This window comes from Pogoniulus pusillus, chromosome 24 (assembly GCF_015220805.1).
Source record: "Pogoniulus pusillus isolate bPogPus1 chromosome 24, bPogPus1.pri, whole genome shotgun sequence".
Classification (NCBI taxonomy): Eukaryota; Metazoa; Chordata; class Aves; order Piciformes; family Lybiidae; genus Pogoniulus; species Pogoniulus pusillus.
The window spans coordinates 20,023,072-20,041,513 of NC_087287.1; the positions used below are offsets into that span (position 1 = coordinate 20,023,072).

Consider the following 18,442-nt stretch of genomic DNA (forward strand, 5'->3'; position numbering starts at 1 on the left):
CATCTCCTGCATTGCAGAAACTGCTCATACTGCCCCAGGGCTCAGACAGATCAGGAAGCTCAGACCTTACAAGGAGGCTGGGTGAGAACTAGTTGGATCAGGCTTCTTAAGGCATGGATATGGGTAAGGAAAAGACCTGCAAAGCATCTGAGCTACAAGCACAGGCTGGAGGTGTTCAGCCTGGAGAAGGCTCCAGGGACACCTAATAATATTTGAAGGGGGCTACAAGAAGGCTGCAGAGAGACTGTCTGCAAAGGCCTGCAGGGACAGGAGGGCAATGGCTTCAAACTAGAGCACAGCAGATTGAGATTGGATGTGAGGAACAAGTTCTGCACAAGAGGCTGCTGGAACACTGCAACAGGTTGCCCAGGGAGGTGGTTGAGGCCCCATGCCTGGAGGTCTTCAAGGTGAGACTTGATAGGGCTGTGGGCAACCTGATCTAGTTGAGGCTGTCCCTGCTGAGTGCAGAGAGGTTGGACTGGATGAGCTCTGGAGGTCCCTTCCAACCCAGACCTTTCTCTGGTTCTACGAGACTTGGAACTTTCAGAAAGCTTTCCCCAGCAAGAGAGGTAGGAAAATCCACCTCTGTATTGAGACAGAGAGGGGGACCTTAGCCTCACAGCACCTGCACGGTGCTGCTGCTGTTGCTTGCTGCCTCTTTGGTGTGTCTGCAAAGCCAGCCTCGGGGCGAGCAGGTCTGTGTGCCAAGGGGAAGTGTCACTGATGGCTCTTGGCTTCTACAGGCCATCAAATTCAGACTACATACAACACGTATAGAAATAACTTTTAATTACAAACCCCACCTTGCATCAAAGATTATTGTATCAGACACTGAAGCAAGATTCAAGTTTAAGACAAACCAGTGTTAAAAAAGTGTTTTAAAAAATACTCAGAATGTGCAATAAACTACAATGTAGCAATAGTTTGTAGTGTGGAGCCTCCGCTCAGCTGGCTCCAGCCGCCAGCCTCCACCTCCTCCAACTGTGACCCACCAGAGATTTGAATGGACGTTAGAACTGGGTCACCTGGCAGGGCCATTCCAGGTGTTAGAGGTGGAAGAAAATTCTGCACCAAACCAGAGGCTTCTATTAAATTGCCTTCCACTGTCCTACACAGAAAAACCTCCTGTTGCTGGCTTGCAGCTACATTCAGTGCTTAATCTCCGTGAATGCCGCTTGAGATGGCAGATGCATTCCCAACTAGGCTGTTGTTTGGGGGCAAGCTGAAACAACTTGCTTTGGTTTCCTCACTCTGAAACGAAAACTCATAGCCAGAATCACAATGGAAGGCTTTGGGGCTTTTTAACTTTATTGGTCTCCTAGACATCACTCATCTTTTCCTTTTCAGCTAGTCACCAAATGCTGGCATACCTCTGAGACTCTTGCAAGGCACTGTACAGATACTGGAGCAAGACTTTGTCTTTAACATATTAAAGCAAAATATTCTGAGCCTCATTAGCTACTGAAGGACTAGAGAAGGAAGATGACCCAAAATAACATTCCACTGATCTGACTCGACTCCTCTTCCCCTCTGTCTCTGTACCCACAGGGCTGAAGCAGAAACCCTATTGTCTGAGTAGCAGATATGTTGCCTATTGAAATGCAGTGCTCTAGTTCTAGCTTATTGCTTGAGGGACACCTATCTGAGAGGTGCCCTGGCACTACTGAGAGCAGAGTAGAGATGTGAGCTGGATGCTCTGAGCCTGCTGGCTCTCACCTCCCCTTGTCTCAGGCGTGGCTCACACACACACGCACTTAGAGAGGCTGACCCCCGCCCCGTGCTCACGCCACGTGGGAGAATGATCTGAGCCTGCTGCTTCTCCCCACTCCTGTTTGAGTTTCTCCGTGCTCAGCTGAAGTGGCTGGGTAAGGCAGGCAGCACATCCTGCCGTGCCAGAACCCTCTGGAACCAGAACTGCATTGGAAAACTAACGGAACAGAAAGAGATGCCTATGAAGAACTGTGGCAAGGTGACAACAGAAAGCGAACGGTGCCAGCAATTTGTGTGCGCCCGCTCCCGACACGGGGAACACTGGACTTCCAGCTTCAAACAATTACTTTCTCCTGGGGGTCAGGAAGAAGCAAAGTGTTGTCTTTGGGATTTATCCTGCCTGTTACAAAGCAAGAAAGAAGACAAACATTACGCACGGCTAACGGACAGGCTTTGGATGGTGCTGTCGTATGCCGTGTGAACAGAGAGCTGTTACCTTACGCTTTTGTCCACCTTAATTGGCTTTCCTAATGAACCACCTTATTCCCTGTCACCTTTGTTTTCTCATGCTGCTGATGCCCAGGCAGAGCTTCTCCTGCTCTCCTGCCTCCTCGGCGGGCTGCTTTCTGGGGGGGTGGCCGTTGTCTGGCGGGCCAGCGGCCGTGGGTGGAGTGCAGAGAGAGTCACTGGGGAGGGCTGCACCTGCCGTTTCAGTCCGAGTCCTCGCCTGGTCTTGGCTCAGCAGAGCTTCTGCCTCTTCATCAGTCAGTGGAAAAACTCGGAGCTCCCACAAGCCAGACTGAAAGGAAGCAAAGGGTAGGAGTGAGGGTGGGAAAAAGAGAAGCGGGGAAGAAGGGATGTGAGTAGTGTCTGAAGTGAGCAGCTCTGTGCAGAATGATCTGCTATCCAGCAGCAAATGAGTGTCTTTATGCTGTCTGCAGAGCTCCTCAGACAACAGAGTACCCAACAGGCAGGCAGAGCTGTCAGTGGGAGCTGGCTTCACTCTCTTTTCAACTACTAACAGAACTGCAATTGAACAGGCACAGCACTGGAAGAGGGAAGCTCTGTTCCATGTTACCAGTCCACCAGGATACATGACCCTGTAATGATCAACCCTGTCTGGTACCCTGGGCAGCATTCCTGAAAGCACAGCGGGCACATCTTTCCAAGTGAATCCCAGATAGCCCCAGCTCACCTCCTGGGGCACCTGCAGGGTCATGGTGTCCTGAGAGGAGGCTGGAGTGAGGTGGGGGTTGATCTTTTCTCCCCGGTACCAGGTGACAGAAGAAGAGGATTTGGACTGAAATTATGCCTAAGGAGGTCTTAGGTTGGAGATTAGGAACAGTTCCTTTGCTGCAAGTGTGGTCAGGGATTGGCACAGGCTGCCCAGGGAGGTGGTGGAGTCCCCATCCCAGGAGGTGCTCAAGGAATGTGTGGACATGGCACTTTGTGAGATGGTTTAATGGCCATGATGGGGTTGGGTTGATAGCTGGACTCCATTCTAGAGGTCTTTTCCAACCCAAACAATTCTATGATTCCTGAACCCAGGCCTGCCATGCTTGCTTCAGAAACACATGCTGTGTGTGCTGAGCAATGAAATCTTTAACTGTTGACAGACCTGAGGCTTGATTCACAGAGCATGGCTCTAGTTGTGACCTCAACAGACCTGAGGCTTGATTCCCAAAGCATGGCTCTAGTTGTGACCTCAACAGACCTGAGGCTTGATTCCCAAAGCATGGCTCTAGTTGTGACCTCGACAGACCTGGGGCTTGATTCCCAAAGCATGGCTCTAGTTGTGACCATGAGAGACTTGGGGCTTGATTCCCAAAGCATGGCTCTAGTTGTGACCTCAACAGACCTGAGGCTTGATTCACAAAGCATGGCTCTAGTTGTGACCTCGACAGACCTGAGGCTTGATTCACAAAGCATGGCTCTAGTTGTGACCATGAGAGACTTGGGGCTTGATTCCCAAAGCATGGCTCTAGTTGTGACCTCAACAGACCTGAGGCTTGATTCACAAAGCATGGCTCTAGTTGTGACCTCGACAGACCTGAGGCTTGATTCAGAGAGCATGGCTCTAGTTGCGACCATGACAGACCTGGGGCTTGATTCCCAAAGCATGGCTCTAGTTGTGACCATGACAGACCTGGGGCTTGATTCCCAAAGCATGGCTCTAGTTGTGACCTCAATAGACCTGGGGCTTGATTCACAGAGCACGGCTCTAGTTGTGACCATGAGAGACTTGGGGCTTGATTCTCAAAGCATGGCTCTAGTTGTGACCTCGACAGACCTGAGGCTTGATTAACAGAGCATGGATCTAGTTGTGACCTCGACAGACCTGAGGCTTGATTCACAAAGCATGGCTCTAGTTGTGACCTCGACAGACCTGGGGCTTGATTCACAGAGCATGGCTCTAGTTGTGACCTCGACAGACCTGGGGCTTGATTCACAGAGCATGGCTCTAGTTGTGACCATGACAGACCTGGGGCTTGAGTCCCAAGCATGGCTCTAGTTGTGACCTCGATAGACCTGGGGCTTGATTCACAGAGCATGGCTCTAGTTGTGACCTCGACAGACCTGGGGCTTGATTCACAGAGCATGGCTCTAGTTGTGACCATGACAGACCTGGGGCTTGATTCCCAAAGCATGAGCTGTATGCTCAGTCCAAGTGACCTCTGCAGACAGGCTGTCTATCCTAGTGAATCAGGAGGTTATGCTCAGTTTCTTTGTCCAAGGTTGGAGGCAGTGGTCTCTGCTGGCCTGAGCAGACCTGGAAGCTGCTGGAAGCACTCACCTTTGCTTCCTGGCTGTCCCTGCAGAGCTGGGTAGAGCCTGAGCAAGCAGAGCCATGGGCTTCCGAAGCGGAGTCAGAAGGCAGCTCAGCAGAGGGGTGCAGCGAGGCAGAGGAGCTGCTGTGCTGGTCTCTCTGCGCCGCATCGTGGCTGTGTCGGCCCTCGGCGTTTCTGCTGTAAGACCTGGTGTAGGTGAGAGAAGAGAGCTGTCAGAGCTAGTCCCTGTCCTCCCACATCCCCAGCAACACTTTAGGCTTTCTTTGCTGGGCTCAGTTTTTCTGCACAAGCTAACTACAGCCTCCTGTTTCCCATCCGAAGAGCAGTGGCAAGCACGCGGCTCCTGACAGCCCTGCTGCAGCCAAAGCCAAGCTCCGTGGGGAGAAGCTAACCAGAGAGAGGCTGCAGCAGGCAGGGCTGCTGCTCGCTCCCACGCCTGCACCGTGCTCCACCCACTCACCAGGACGGCAGCTGTGGACAAGGATGATTGCACGCAGACAGTGCTGACCAAGGGCACAATGTCCACCTGCAGATCACTGCCAGGTGGCTCCCTCAGGGATCAGTGCTGGCACCAGTGCTGTTTGACATCTGTGTCAGTGCCATGGACAGAGGAATGGAGTGCACCCTCGGCAAGTGGGCAGATGGCACCAAGCTACGTGGTACAGGTGACTCACTAGAGGGCAGGATCCATCCAGGGCAGGCTGCAGAGCTGTGCCCAGGCCATTCTACCGACATTCAACAAGGCCAAGTGTAAGGTCCTGCACCTGGGTGGGTGCAATCCCAAGCACAGCTCCAGGCTGGGTGGGGAATGGCTGAGAGCAGCCCTGAGGAACAGGCCCTGGGGGTCTGGGCTGATGCAAAGCTCCACAGGAGCCTGCAGTGTGAGTGCAGCCCAGACACAACCCTGTGCTGGGCTGCAGCAAGAGCAGTGTGGGCAGCAGGGCAAGGGAGGGGATTGTGCCCCTTGGCTCTGCTCTCCTCACACCCCACCTGCAGTCCTGGGTGCAGTTCTGGAGCCCCCAGCACAAGCAGGACATGGAAGTGCTGGAGCCAGTGCAGAGGAGGCCACCAAAACGCTGAGAGGGCTGCAGCAGCTCTGCTGTGAGGCCAGGCTGAGAGAGTTGGGGCTGTGCAGCCTGGAGAAGAGAAGGCTTGGAGGAGACCTTGGAGTGGCCTTGCAGTATCTGAAGGGGGCTGCAGGAGGGCTGGGGAGGGACTATTGACAAGGTCTGGTACTGACATGATGAGGAGGAATGGGTTTGAACTGGCAGAGGGGAGATTGAAACTGGCTGTTAGGAAGAAGTTGTTTGCAGTGAGGGTGGTGAGACACTGGCACAGGTTGCCCAGGGAGGTTGTGGAGCACAGAAGCACCCAATGTGATCAACGATCACATTGGGTGCTTCTGTGCTCCACAACCTCCCTGGAGATGTTCAAGGCCAGGATAGATGAGGCCTTGAGCAACCTGTTCTAGTGGGAGGTGTCCCTGCCTATGGCAGGGGTTTGGAACTTGATGGTCCTTGAGGTCCCTTCCAACCTAAACCATTCTATGACTGTAAGTTAGTGACTCTGAGCTGTTCCCAGGCATTGTTTGCTGCGGAGTCCAAACTGCACTGTCAGCAAACTGTGCCGATGGAACTCAAGGAGAAACAGCAGGTCCTTGGGCTGCCCCTTCCCACATCTGCTGTGGACTCACCTCCAAAGCAGTCAAAATATTCTAAAAGGATGAGGAATTCTGGCCTGGCCTTTCAGGTGAGTTTGAACTCGATGTAAAATACCAGCACACAAATGGCAGGTGGAAGTCTGCCCCTGCTCCTGCCAGTGGCAGCTCTGCTTCTGAACTCAAACAGCTCTGAGACTTTCCCAAGTTGTTCAGAAGGAGTTCCAGAGCTAAGGGTACACACAGAACTTGTACTTTCCAGCATGTTTTCTAAAGCTTCTGCTCAAAATTGCTTACAGTAGAATTCCTCAGTATGCTTTAGCTCTACTTTTATCCTCTCTTTGCCTATTTATTCATAGAGCCATGGCTCACTTTCACCCAAGAGAAGACACAAGCACCAGGTAAACAGCACAAATGTTACCCCAGCATTTATAGGCTGCTCTTCTGAAGTGATTATGGGAATCGTTTTCCCAGGGCCAAATTGCAGGTGGAGCTTTATGATGCTCCCTCCAGTAGGCACTGCTTTCTGCAAGACTTCCAGGGGTTAGACTGCTGAGTTTGCACCAGCAGCAAGCCTGTGAGCATGAACTATGGCATTTGTAAGACTTTTAGGGGGTCATGCTGATGTCATTGACCTGGAGCAGAGCAAGGCCTTTGGCACTGTCCCGCACCACATCCTGGTCTCCAAGCTGGTGGCACATGGGTGTGAGGGGTGGAGCACTGATGCATGCAGAACTGGCTTGATGGCTGCACCCAAAGAGTGGCTGGCAATGGCTCCATGGCCAAGTGGAGGCCAGAGACAAGTGGAGTCCCTCAGGGCTCAGTCCTGGCACCAGTCTTGTTCCACATCTCTGTGGGTGCCATGGACAGAGGCACTGAGTGCAGCCTCAGCAAGTTTGCTGCCCACACCAATCTGTGTGGTACAGCAGCCAGGCTGGAGGGCAGGGATCCATCCAGAGGGACCTGGGCAGGCTGCAGAGGTGGGCACAAGCCAAGCTCAGGAGCTTCAACAAGACCAAGTGCAAGGTCCTGCAGCTGGGTGGAGGCAATGCCAAGCACAAATCCAGGGTGGGCAGGGAATGGCTGGAGAGTAGCCCTGAGGAGAGGGACTTGGGGGTGCTGGTGGAGGAGAAGCTCAACAGGAGCCAGCAGTGTGCACTTGCAGCTCAGAGAGCAACCAGAGCCTGGACTGCAGCAGCAGCAGTGTGGCCAGCAGGGCCAGGGAGGGGATTCTGCCCCTCTGCTCTGCTCTGCTGAGACCCCACCTGGAGTACTGCATCCAGTTCTGGAGCCCCTGGGACAAGAGGGATGTGGAGATGCTGGAGAGTGTCCAGAGCAGGGCCAGGAGGATGCTCAGAGGCTGCAGCAGCTCTGCTGTGAGCTCAGACCGAAAGAGTTGGGGCTGTGCAGGCTGCAGCAGAGGAGGCTCCCAGGTGACCTTCTTGTGGCCTTCCTGGATCTGAAGGGGGCTACAAAAAAGCTGGGGAGGGACTTTTTAGGCTGTCAGGGAGTGGCAGGAGTGGGAGGGATGGAGCAAAACTGGAGGTGTGGAGAGTGAGGCTGGAGGTGAGGAGGAAGTTGTTGAGCAGGAGAGTGGTGAGAGGCTGGAATGGGTTGCCCAGGGAGGTGGTTGAGGCCCCATGGCTGGAGGTGTTTGAGGCCAGGCTGGCTGAGGCTGTGTGCAGCCTGCTCTAGGGTAGGGTGTCCCTGGGCATGGCAGTGGGGGTTGGAACTGGCTGCTCCTTGTGCTCCCTTCCAACCCTGACTGATTCTGTGGTTCTGTGACACTGCTGAGCTTTGCACCAGCAGCAAGCCTGTCAGAACGAACTATAGCATTTGTAAGTGCAACGTCCCTGGCACAGCCCAAGACCCTTGGTGTGGACTTTAACCTGAAGTGAGTGAAGAAGGGCCCATGTTACACCGGGTGGCTGAAGTGACACTGAGTGGGGGTGGCACAGCAGAGCTGTGTGCTCAGGACAGGAGTCAGACTTGCTCACTAAAAGCAGGTCACTGCCGCGCCAGATCTCTGCGATGCTTCGGAACTGCCTTCCCTTCCCCACTGTGAAGCCAAAGATACCTGGCACTGCCCCTGACCAACTGATCACTAAAGACTGCTCTCATTCTCAAAGCTCTGTGTGATAGTGTGTCTGAAACTGCTGCAGCCCAGCAGCTCAGAAGGAAAGCTCTCATCAGGGCCCATACACCTGCCTGCTATTCCTCCTGGGCCAGCGGCTCTGCTCCCACAGCGACCACCTCGCTCGCTCCCTCTCTTCATACTTGGTGTGGCGTAAGGAGAAAGCTTCATCTGACAGATCTTCCACCTGTAAGAGAACACAGGGATGGCAGCTGCCACAATCACAGACTCCACCAGAAGCCAAGGCAGCTGTTCTCTATCATCCTGCAGAGGTTCACCTAACGAGAGGAGGCAACGCAATGCACGCGTGGAGCATAAGGGCACATCAAGCCCCGTGCTCTGGGCTGAGCTCCTCGCTACAGCTCTGCTGTTTGGGAGGCTGTCACCCTCACTCCATTCTTTTACGTGCCTGTGGTTGATCTGAATGCACACAGAAATGACAGCCCCCGTGCAAGGAACACATTTTTCCCCGTGGTGAGAGGCAGAAAATTAAGGGGACAGGTATTCATTTGCAAATCGAGGCAGTATTAAAAGCACATAATAAAGGCAAGCAAAAATCCCAGGGACTGCTTTAGGAGAAGGCTGGGAGGCAGCAGGGATTGCTGGGTGCTCTTTAGGCATGGAGAAATAGATCTGAGATCACCACGGACTTGGAGAGGAACTCATCAAACCTGAGGAGCTGCATTCCTGCCACGAAGCCAAGCAGAAAATGGCTTCTGCCTTGAAAAGACCATTTCTTAGCAAATGATTTGCATGACTTTGGCCTTCATCTGAGCACTTCTTTGCCTAACTGCTCCCAGGCAAACAAGAGCCAACATTTTAGGTAGAGCACAGACGTAGCTACTGCAGCTGACCTTCACTTTCAAAGAACCATCTTCATTCCTCTCTTGGCAGCATTCCAGCCCCGGATGGGTTAAGGAGCACTTTGCTGCCCTTCCCCCTCACTCCCCAGATGGCAAAGCATGCTCCTGGCTGCACCCCTCCAGCAGAGCTCAGAGTTATTTCCAAGTGCTGCAAACCATCCAACCTCTTCAAAGTTCACCTAAAAAGCTAAGGCTGGCAAAAGCATAAGAATGTTGCAGCCATAGATTTAAATGCCACTCCCAATGCAACAGGCAGAGGAAATCTAGGAAAGAACAATTCCTAAACATAGGAGCTGTGAGGCTGCACTGCCAGAGCAGTCCTGGAAAAGAATTATAGAATAATCAGGGAGTCATAGAAAACTGATGGCAGTTCTTCCTAGAAAGCAAAATCACCTTGAGTGCTGTGCCCAGTTCTGGGCTCCTCAGTTCAAGAGAGATGTTGAGGTGCTGGAAGGTGTTGAGAGAAGGGCAGCAAGGCTGGGGAGGGGCCTGGAGCAGAGCCCTGTGAGGAGAGGCTGAGGGAGCTGGGGGTGTGCAGCCTGCAGCAGAGGAGGCTGAGGGCAGAGCTCATTGCTGCCTGCAGCTGCCTGCAGGGAGGCTGTAGCCAGGTGGGGTTGGGCTCTGCTGCCAGGCAAGCAACAACAGAAGGGGACAGAGTCTGAAGCTGTGCCAGGGCAGGTCTAGGCTGGATGTTAGGAGGAAGTTGATGTCAGAGAGAGCCATCCCTGGAGGTGTTGAAGCCAAGCCTGGCTGGGGCACTTAGTGCCATGGTCTGGTTGGTTGGGCAGGGCTGGGTGCTAGGTTGGGCTGGCTGAGCTTGGAGCTCTCTTCCAACCTGCTTGATTCTATGAGTCTATGATTCTGTGATCTATCTCCCCACAGAATTGCAGACCCAACACTTTTCCTGGCAGAGACCATGCTGTGTCAAATCCTGCAGCACTGAGGCAGTTCATGACCATCATGGAGACAAGTGAGTGAAATGCATTTATGCTGCTGTAAACTGTCTGGTTGTGGCACCAGGCCTGCCCGAGAACACATTTCCAACCTAGGCAGCAGGACATGAACTATGGTGCTACAAAGCAATTTGATGTGCTCAGTGTAAAGGGTCTCAAAGACTGGAGTTAAACCCAGCTGGCAGCCAGGCACCAGTGGTGTCCCCAGGGCTCAGTGCTGGGAGCACTTCTGTTTCACATCTTTATTGATGCCCTTGGTGCAGACACAGTGTGCCAGCAGTGAGTGCCCAGGTGACACCAAGTGAGGTGGCAGAGTTGATCTGCACCAGGACAGGGAGGCTCTGCAGAGGGCCTTGGATAGATTGGATCCATGGCCAGTGTTAACAGGATGAGCTTCAACAAGGCCAAGTGTCAGGTCCTGCACATGGGCCACAACAACCCCAAGCGGCACTGCAGGCCTGGAGCAGTGCGCCTGGAAAGCTGCCTGCAGAAAGGGACCTGGGGGTTGTAGTGGACAAGCAGCTGAATGTGACCAGCAGTGTGCCCAGGGGCCAAGAAAGCCAATGGCATCCTGGCTGGGGTCAGAAATGCTGTGTCCAGCAGGAGCAGGGAGGGGATTGTCCCCTTGGGCTCTGCTCTGGTGAGGCCACACCTCGAGGGCTGTGTCCAGTTTTGAGCACCTCAGTACAAGAGAGACATGGAGGTGCTGGAGGCAGTGCAGAGGAGGGCAAGGAAGCTGTGAAGGGCCTGCAGAATAAATCTGGTGAAGAGAGGCTGAAGGAGCTGGGGATGGTTAGTGTGAAACAGAGGAGGCTGAGGGGAGACCTGGCTCTGTACAGCTCCTGAAAGGCCCTTGTGGAGAGGTTGGTGCTGGCCTCTTCTCACAGGGCATTAGCCAGAGAACAAGAGGCAATGGCCTCAGGCTGCAGCAGGGCAGGTTTAGAGTGGACATGAGGAAGGATTTTTTCCCAGCCAGAGTGGTGAGGCACTGGAATGTGCTGCCCAGGGAGGTGGTGGAGTGCCCAAGCCTGGCTGTGTTTCAAGGTGGTTTGGCTGTGGTGCTTGAGGATGTGGTTTAGGGTGCACCTTGCAGAGCAGGGTTCTGGGCTGGACTTGGTGATCCTGAGGGGCTGTGCCAGCCTGGATGTGATTCTTTGACTTCACTGCTCCCTGGATCAGCCACAGACCCCTTGCAAGAGCAAGGCTGCTAGAGTAGGTTGCTGCCTACCACCTCTTCAGCCCAGCACTGCGCAGCAATCTCCAGCCAAACAGGCCTGCTCTGTTTGCCCATCTCATGGCTGCTTTTGGAAGACTCCTCCCTGCTTTTATTTATTTATGTTAAACACAACCACTTTGCTAGCTGCTGGTTTCCTTTCATGCAAGTCAATCTCATGGCTCTCCTCCTCTCTGGGATTGGCCAGCTCTGCCACTGGGGTGGCACTGGGCTGCATCTCAGTTCAGCTTCTGTCTTTGCAAGGGCAGTGATGTATAGCGTGAAAGGGAGAACTTTACCAACTACAGAAGTGCTATTCCCTCAGGGGAAATTCGGCCTTTTTCTGGCTGCTCAGACTTCCTTTGAAGTGGGAACAAAAGAAGATTAGGAAAGAAAAGCTCAGAAGACTTTGAAAATACTTTTTTTTAGCCAATTGCCCAAACTCCTCGCTGGGAAGCAGCTTCATTTGTAACAAAGCTTCCTTGCCAAACTCTGAGTCCACATTCCTCTGCAGGAGAAGAGTGGTGAGAAATCCAGAACTAAGCCTTACTGATCCTTTTCCACAGCTTGGGGACAGCAGATTTAACTACTTGTTTATTGAAAATGGAATTTTAGCCCATTCCTTTGAAGAGTAACAGCAAGCAGAACACCTTCCTCTCCAGAAACGACTCTTTGTTCTAGAGATAAATCACTCCATGGCAGGAAAGGTCTGATGCAGCCTCTGCCCCATCCTCAGCTTTGTAACACTTTTATCTGAGCTCCACCAACTTTAGGCTCACTTCAAGTTGCTATAGCTGGGGAAATTTGATATTTCCTCCCCACCCCCACCAGGGTTGTGTGGGAAAAGGACAAAAGAAGTGTCAGCCCTGGCAGTGCTGGTGAGAGGAAGGGCTATGAGGAAGGCCTCTTTGTGAGGCTAATCATGACTTAACGATTTCACTGCAAGGAAAAGACTTCAAGCAACCTAAGACTTGGATCCAGTTAAGCTACAAGACACTGTGATTTAATATTGAATAGCAGCAGGAATATTGCTGAAAGGTTCTCAAAACAGCAAGGTCTGGCTTTCGGTCTTTGGCTTCACAGGAAAAGCTGAGTCATATGCCACGAAAACCAACCACACACTGAATGCTTCCAAAGCTTTGCTCCTCACTCAAGCATCTACAAAAGAAACCCGAGCATCGCTTCGCAACCCTGCCGTGACAGAGCCTTCAACCTGGACAAAACAAACTAAAAGCAAAAGCAACAAGGAAAGGCAGAGCCACAGCCTCCCGAGTCTTAAAGCAGCCACAGCCTCCCGAGTCTTAAAGCAGCCACAGCCTCCCGAGCCTTAAAGCAGCCACAGCCTCCCGAGTCTTAAAGCAGCCACAGCCTCCCAAGTCTTAAAGCAGCCACAGCCTCCCGAGTCTTAAAGCAGCCACAGCCTCCCGAGCCTTAAAGCAGCCACAGCCTCCCGAGCCTTAAAGCAGCCACAGCCTCCCGAGCCTTAAAGCAGCCACAGCTTCCCGAGCCTTAAAGCAGCCACAGCCTCCCGAGTCTTAAAGCAGCCACAGCCTCCCGAGCCTTAAAGCAGCCACAGCCATTCCATTCCACTCTGGGCCAGGAGCATGCTCACTTCTGGAGAACAGAATCGACCCCTGCCCCTTGTCAGGAGTGACAATGAGGATACTGCAAACTGACTGGAAGTTTTAAAGAGAAATTCTATTTACAAGAGCAGCTGTGGATCTGTTGGGAGGGTAGCAGTGCCCTGCAGAGGGACCTGGCCAGGCTGGACATGTGGGCAGAGGCCAATGGGATGAGATTGAACAGGACCAAGTGCAGGGTTCTACACTTTGGCCACAACAACCCCAAGCAGCACTACAGGCTGGGGCCAGAGTGGCTGAGAGCAACCAGGCAGAGAGGGAGCTGGGGGTGCTGGTAGAGAGGAGCTGAAGAGGAGGCAGCAGTGCCCAGGTGGGCAGCAGAGCCAATGGCATCCTGGGCTGGCTGAGGAGCAGTGTGGGCAGCAGGACAAGGGAGGTACTTGTGCCCCTGTGCTCAGCACTGCTCAGGCCACACCTTGCAGAGAGCTGCTGAGGTGCTGGAAGGTGTTGAGAGAAGGGCAGCAAGGCTGGGGAGGGGCCTGGAGCACAGCCCTGTGAGGAGAGGCTGAGGGAGCTGGGGGTGTGCAGCCTGCAGCAGAGGAGGCTCAGGGCAGAGCTCACTGCAGGGAGGCTGTAGCCAGGTGGGGTTGGGCTCTGCTCCCAGGCAAGCAGCAACAGAAGAAGGGGACACAGTCTTAGGCTGTGCCAGGGGAGGTCTAGGTTGGACGTTGGGAGGAAGTTGTTGGCAGAGAGAGTGACTGGCATTGGAATGGGCTGCCCAGGGAGGTTTTCTGTAAGTGCTGATTCCTGTCCTTGAAAAGTCTGGCTCCTGCACAACATGAGGAATTCCTGGCCCTACTGGTTCTGTATCTTGTGGAAAATTCTGATCTTGTGCAAGTTTATTGCATGGATACAAGTTGTTGCATTGAAATGGAGAAGAGCAAAGGGAAAAATAGAAAGAAAAGATAAAAGATCTCAAGTGGAAGAAATCCCTAATTGCTGCCTGACACAGCAGCAGCTCCAGAGGTTCTAAATTCGGCCACGCAGAACACAGGGAGAAAAGAGATTATTATACACTACCAGCACAGGCTGATACTCAGTGGCAAGCCAAGAAAAAGCTTACTCTGCATAAAAGCTGAAAGTACTTTTTGCCCTCTCTTGTCCTTCATAGAATCATAGAATCAAGCAGGTTAAAAGAGAACTCCAAGCTCAGCCAGCCCAACCTAGCACCCAGCCCTGCCCAACCAACCAGACCATGGCACTAAGTGCCCCAGACAGGCTTGGCTGCAACACCTCCAGGCACAGCCACTCCACCACCTCCCTGGGCAGCTCATTCCAATGCCAATCACTCTCTCTGACAACAACTTCCTCCTCACAGCCAGCCTAGACCTGCCCTGGCACAGCTTGAGACTCTATCCCCTTCTGTTGACTGTGTTCTGTTGCTGGTCATGAACGATCTGCTGAAGCTTGCCTTGATTTTAATGCAAGAAGCACCTTCAGGAGCATCCGAGTGTGAGCTGAGAGGTGAGGCTGCTGTTTGCTCCTGTATTTTTGCATGCTTGCTCACTAACAAATTTAACTCAGCCTAAAACCTAAAGCAAGGAAGAGGAAGAATTTTCATTAGCCAACCACCTTTTTCAGCACTCTGAAAAACTTCCAAACCCATTAACATGATCCCAAAAGAAAGGGGCAAAGCCTGGGAAAGGATGATTTACCCAAACAAGATCTTTAGTGTTCTCCTCTGTCTGACATCTCTCTCAGCAGCTGACAGACAATACTGAAGCAGTTGACCACAGCAGGAGGCAAAGCTGCTTTACTGTTAACTCGAGTTATTTCCTGGCCCAAGGATGAATCACACAAGATCAGCTGGTCCTGCCAAATGCAAGTGTACTGGGAGGGCTACTAAACGAGCCATTAGCCCAGCAGCCACACCGAGAGACACCTTGAAGTCCCTCCAGCAAAATACATCAGAAGCACCTGAACGTACACAGAAGTACTTAAGGGTAGGAGAGCCCTGCAGAGGGCCCTGGCCAGGCTGGGTGAGTGGGCAGAGGCCGATGGGATGAGACTGAACAAGGCCAAGTGCAGCCAGGCAGAGAGGGAGCTGGGGGTGCTGGGAGAGAGGAGCTGAAGAGGAGGCAGAAGTGCCCAGGTGGGCAGCAGAGCCAATGGCATCCTGGGCTGGCTGAGGAGCAGTGTGGGCAGTAGGACAAGGGAGGTTCTTGTGCCCCTGTGCTCAGCACTGCTCAGGCCACACCTTGAGTGCTGTGTCCAGTTCTGGGCTCCCCAGTTCAAGATTGCTGTTGAGGTGCTGGAAGGTGTTGAGAGAAGGGCAGCAAGGCTGGGGAGGGGCCTAGATCACAGCCCTGTGAGGAGAGGCTGAGGGAGCTGGGGGTGTGCAGCCTGCAGCAGAGGAGGCTCAGGGCAGAGCTCATTGCTGTCTGCAGCTGCCTGCAGGGAGGCTGTAGCCAGGTGGGGTTGGGCTCTGCTGCCAGGCAGCCAGCAAGAGAAGAAGGGGACAGAGTCTGAAGCTGTGGCAGGGCAGGTCTAGGCTGGCTGTGAGGAGGAAGTTGTTGTCAGAAAGAGTGATTGGCATTGGAATGGGCTGCCCAGGGAGGTGGTGGAGTGGCCGTGGCTGGAGGTGTTGCAGCCAAGCCTGTCTGGGGCACTTAGTGCCATGGTCTGGTTGGTTGGGCAGGGCTGGGTGCTAGGTTGGGCTGGCTGAGCTTGGAGTTCTCTTTTAATCTGATTGATTCTGTGATTCTATGAATCAGGACAGAATCACAGAATGTCAGGGGCTGGAAGGTACCTCCAAAGCTCCAACCCCCCTGCCAGAGCAGGATCACCTAGACCAGACCACACAGGAACACATACAGGTGGATATTCAGAGAGGGAGACTCCACAACCCCCCTGGGCAGCCTGTGCCAGGCTTCTGGCACCCTCACAGGGCAAAAATTCCTCCTCATGTTTAAATGACATTTCCAATGCCTCATCTTCCACCATTGTCCCTTGCCCTGTCATTGGGCATCACCCAGCAGAGCCTGGCTGCAGCCTCCTGCCACTTACCCTTTAAATATTTGTAACCATGGATGAGGTCATCTCTCAGGCTCTCCTCTCCAAGCAGCACAGCCCCAGCTCCCCCAGGCTCTCCTCATAAGAGATGTTCCATTCCCTTAACCATCTTTGTGGCTCTGTGCTGGACTCTCTCAAGCAGTTCCCTGAGGTCCTTCTTGAACTGAGGAGCCCAGAACTGGACACAATATTCCAGGTGCAGCCCCCCCAGGGCAGAGCAGAGGGGCAGGAGAACCTCTCTCGACCTCCTAACCACAGCCCTTCTAATGCAGCCCAGGATGGCATTGGCCTTCCTGGCCACAAGTGCACATTGCTGGCTCATGTTCACTAGGACACCCAGATCCTTTTTCCCTTCACTGCTTTCCAGCAGGTCAGTCCCCAGCCCATCTTGATCCCTGGGGCTGCTCCTTCCCAGGTGCAAGACTACACTTGCCTTTGTTGAATTTCATTCAATTTCTTCCTGCCCTCCAGCACGTCGAAGTCTGGCTGTATGGACCTGAAACCTAAGCAAGATATCCTGAGCCCTCCAAGCAAGTCCCCTGAGCCCCTGAAGGTAAATCACTGTTGAATTCTACTTTCCACCCCCAGAGGCAGCAGGATGAAGAGACAGCAATGAGCAGCCGATTCTCACCAGCCAGTGCACCCTTCCTGTCCTATTAATTACTCTCCAAATAGTTTAATTAAGCATTCTTGCAGGAGAGTTCTCCTCCATGTGTAATTTGACCTTCTCACCACAAAAGAAAATCAGGCTTCCAGCTAGCAGAGATGAGAGCAAAGCAAATTCACTGCTGGAGGTGACAGAATCTGCCCAGCAGATTTCACAAGAATTTCTCAAGTGCCTGAGAAAAGGCAAGGACAGAGGAAGCTTCTCTCTCCCTTGTGACCCAAGAGGATGGTGCCAAAAGAGTACAGCTACACCAAGCAGGGAGCTGAGGCTGTGATGCTCTCCTAAATGAAAGGTTCATTTCCACGGAGCAGGCAGCTCCAGCCCTGGTAAAACTGCAAGGCAGGCAGTGCCTTTGTGGAGGGGACATTGTCTGCTCCAGGGAGTGGCACAATGGCCTCTGGTGTTTCCTGTGTTAAGCATAACTTTCTTTACAGCTACCGAAGAGCATCTTCTACTGCTAAGGCACCCCAGTGGTAGAGATTGTCTGAAACACTTGCTCATGAGCAGATATTGTGGATGAAGGCATGCAGACAAGGCCTGCAGTGGCCTATAGCAGAGCCTGGAGGGAGATTTGAGCTGTCCCAAGGACAGCAAAACAGGCAAGATTCTGGAAAAGGAGCCACAAGGAGATTGGAAGAGCAGAAAACCAGCCGAGGGACCAGACCTGCTGCTGTGTTCGTAGTGGGGGTTGGGAAATGCCTCAGCTCCCCGATTTGGGGAGAAAAGGATCCCCAGCTGCCAAGTCCAGAGCCATTTCCTGGAAGACAAAGGGGCAGAGTGCTGTGCCTGGGGGAAGCAGCAGCAGCACACCATGTGCAAGCCTGGCTCAGGAGACAAGCAGGAAATGCTGAAGGTTACTTTGTTCCTGCAACGCGGGCAGAAGTCTGCGCCCAACAGGAGGAGGGCTGCAGGAAAATGCCCACTGAGGAGAAACTGAAGAGAATCTGCTGGGCCCATGGACAAAATGCCCAGGCACTGAGGAGCAGGAGGTGCTGGGAACTGGCTGTCAAAGCAAAGGGTGAGAGAGAGGGACACGATGTTACAGCACAGGCACCTCCCAAGAGACAGTTGTACTGGCAGCCCAAGCAGCACAGTGCCCAGGGGCCTTGGGAGCGCTGACTGCACCGACAGCAAGGCACAGAAGAACTGAACAAACAAGTGAGCAATCATTAAGGTTGGAAAAGGCCTTTAAGATCACCAAGTCCAACCATCACCCAATACCACTGAACTGTATCTTGCAGCATCACATCTACAGCATCTTGACACATCCTGGGACCGTGACTCCACCGCCTCACTGGGCAATGACTGTCCAGGAGCAGTCTCACATTTGGATCATCCAGTACAGAGCTGAGCAGCCTGGGACAGGGCACATTTTCACAACCTGATTCTTAATACTTTGGTTTTGAGATGTGAAACTTGCATGGAGTCAGTGACTTTGGAAAAGAAAAATAAACAGTTATCCCAATTATACACTATAATTAAAGCTGGTGGTTTAATGAAAACACCACCTACCTCTTCTTCATCTGCAGACTTTTCTAAAGGCTGAATTTCAACGACTCTCCAGCTAGAAACGAGACAAGCAAAGTCAGATTCATTTACCTAAATGCTTCTCCACTATTTCACCAATGAGGACTCTTCTCTCTCTACCCTACACTGTCAGTTCCTCCCTTCTTCAGCATTGCTCTTGTTTCGAACCTGCTTTCAAATGTGTCTGAAATAGCCTTTCCTTTCTCAATCCTAACTCTAACCCTAAACCAAATCCTAGCCCTAACCCAAACCCTAGCCCTAAACCTAACCCAAACAT

General features: G+C 52.9%; 1 protein-coding gene across 3 annotated transcripts in view; it reads right to left on the reverse strand.

Moving 5' to 3' along the window:
- Positions 1-772: 772 nt before the first annotated feature.
- The window catches only part of KANSL1L (KAT8 regulatory NSL complex subunit 1 like), a 98,615-nt gene continuing 80,945 nt past the window's right edge, over positions 773-18,442 (reverse strand). For 2 of the 3 annotated variants that reach the window (XM_064163913.1, XM_064163914.1), the window contains exons 12-15: positions 18,151-18,202; positions 8,365-8,477; positions 4,505-4,685; positions 773-2,509 (exon numbers count right to left, since the gene is read on the reverse strand). In XM_064163913.1, coding sequence (XP_064019983.1) covers positions 2,261-2,509; positions 4,505-4,685; positions 8,365-8,477; positions 18,151-18,202 — 595 coding nt within the window. In that variant the 3' untranslated portion in view covers positions 773-2,260. The remainder of the gene's footprint in view (positions 2,510-4,504; positions 4,686-8,364; positions 8,478-18,150; positions 18,203-18,442) is intronic. The other variant, XR_010306806.1, reaches the window with a different exon arrangement.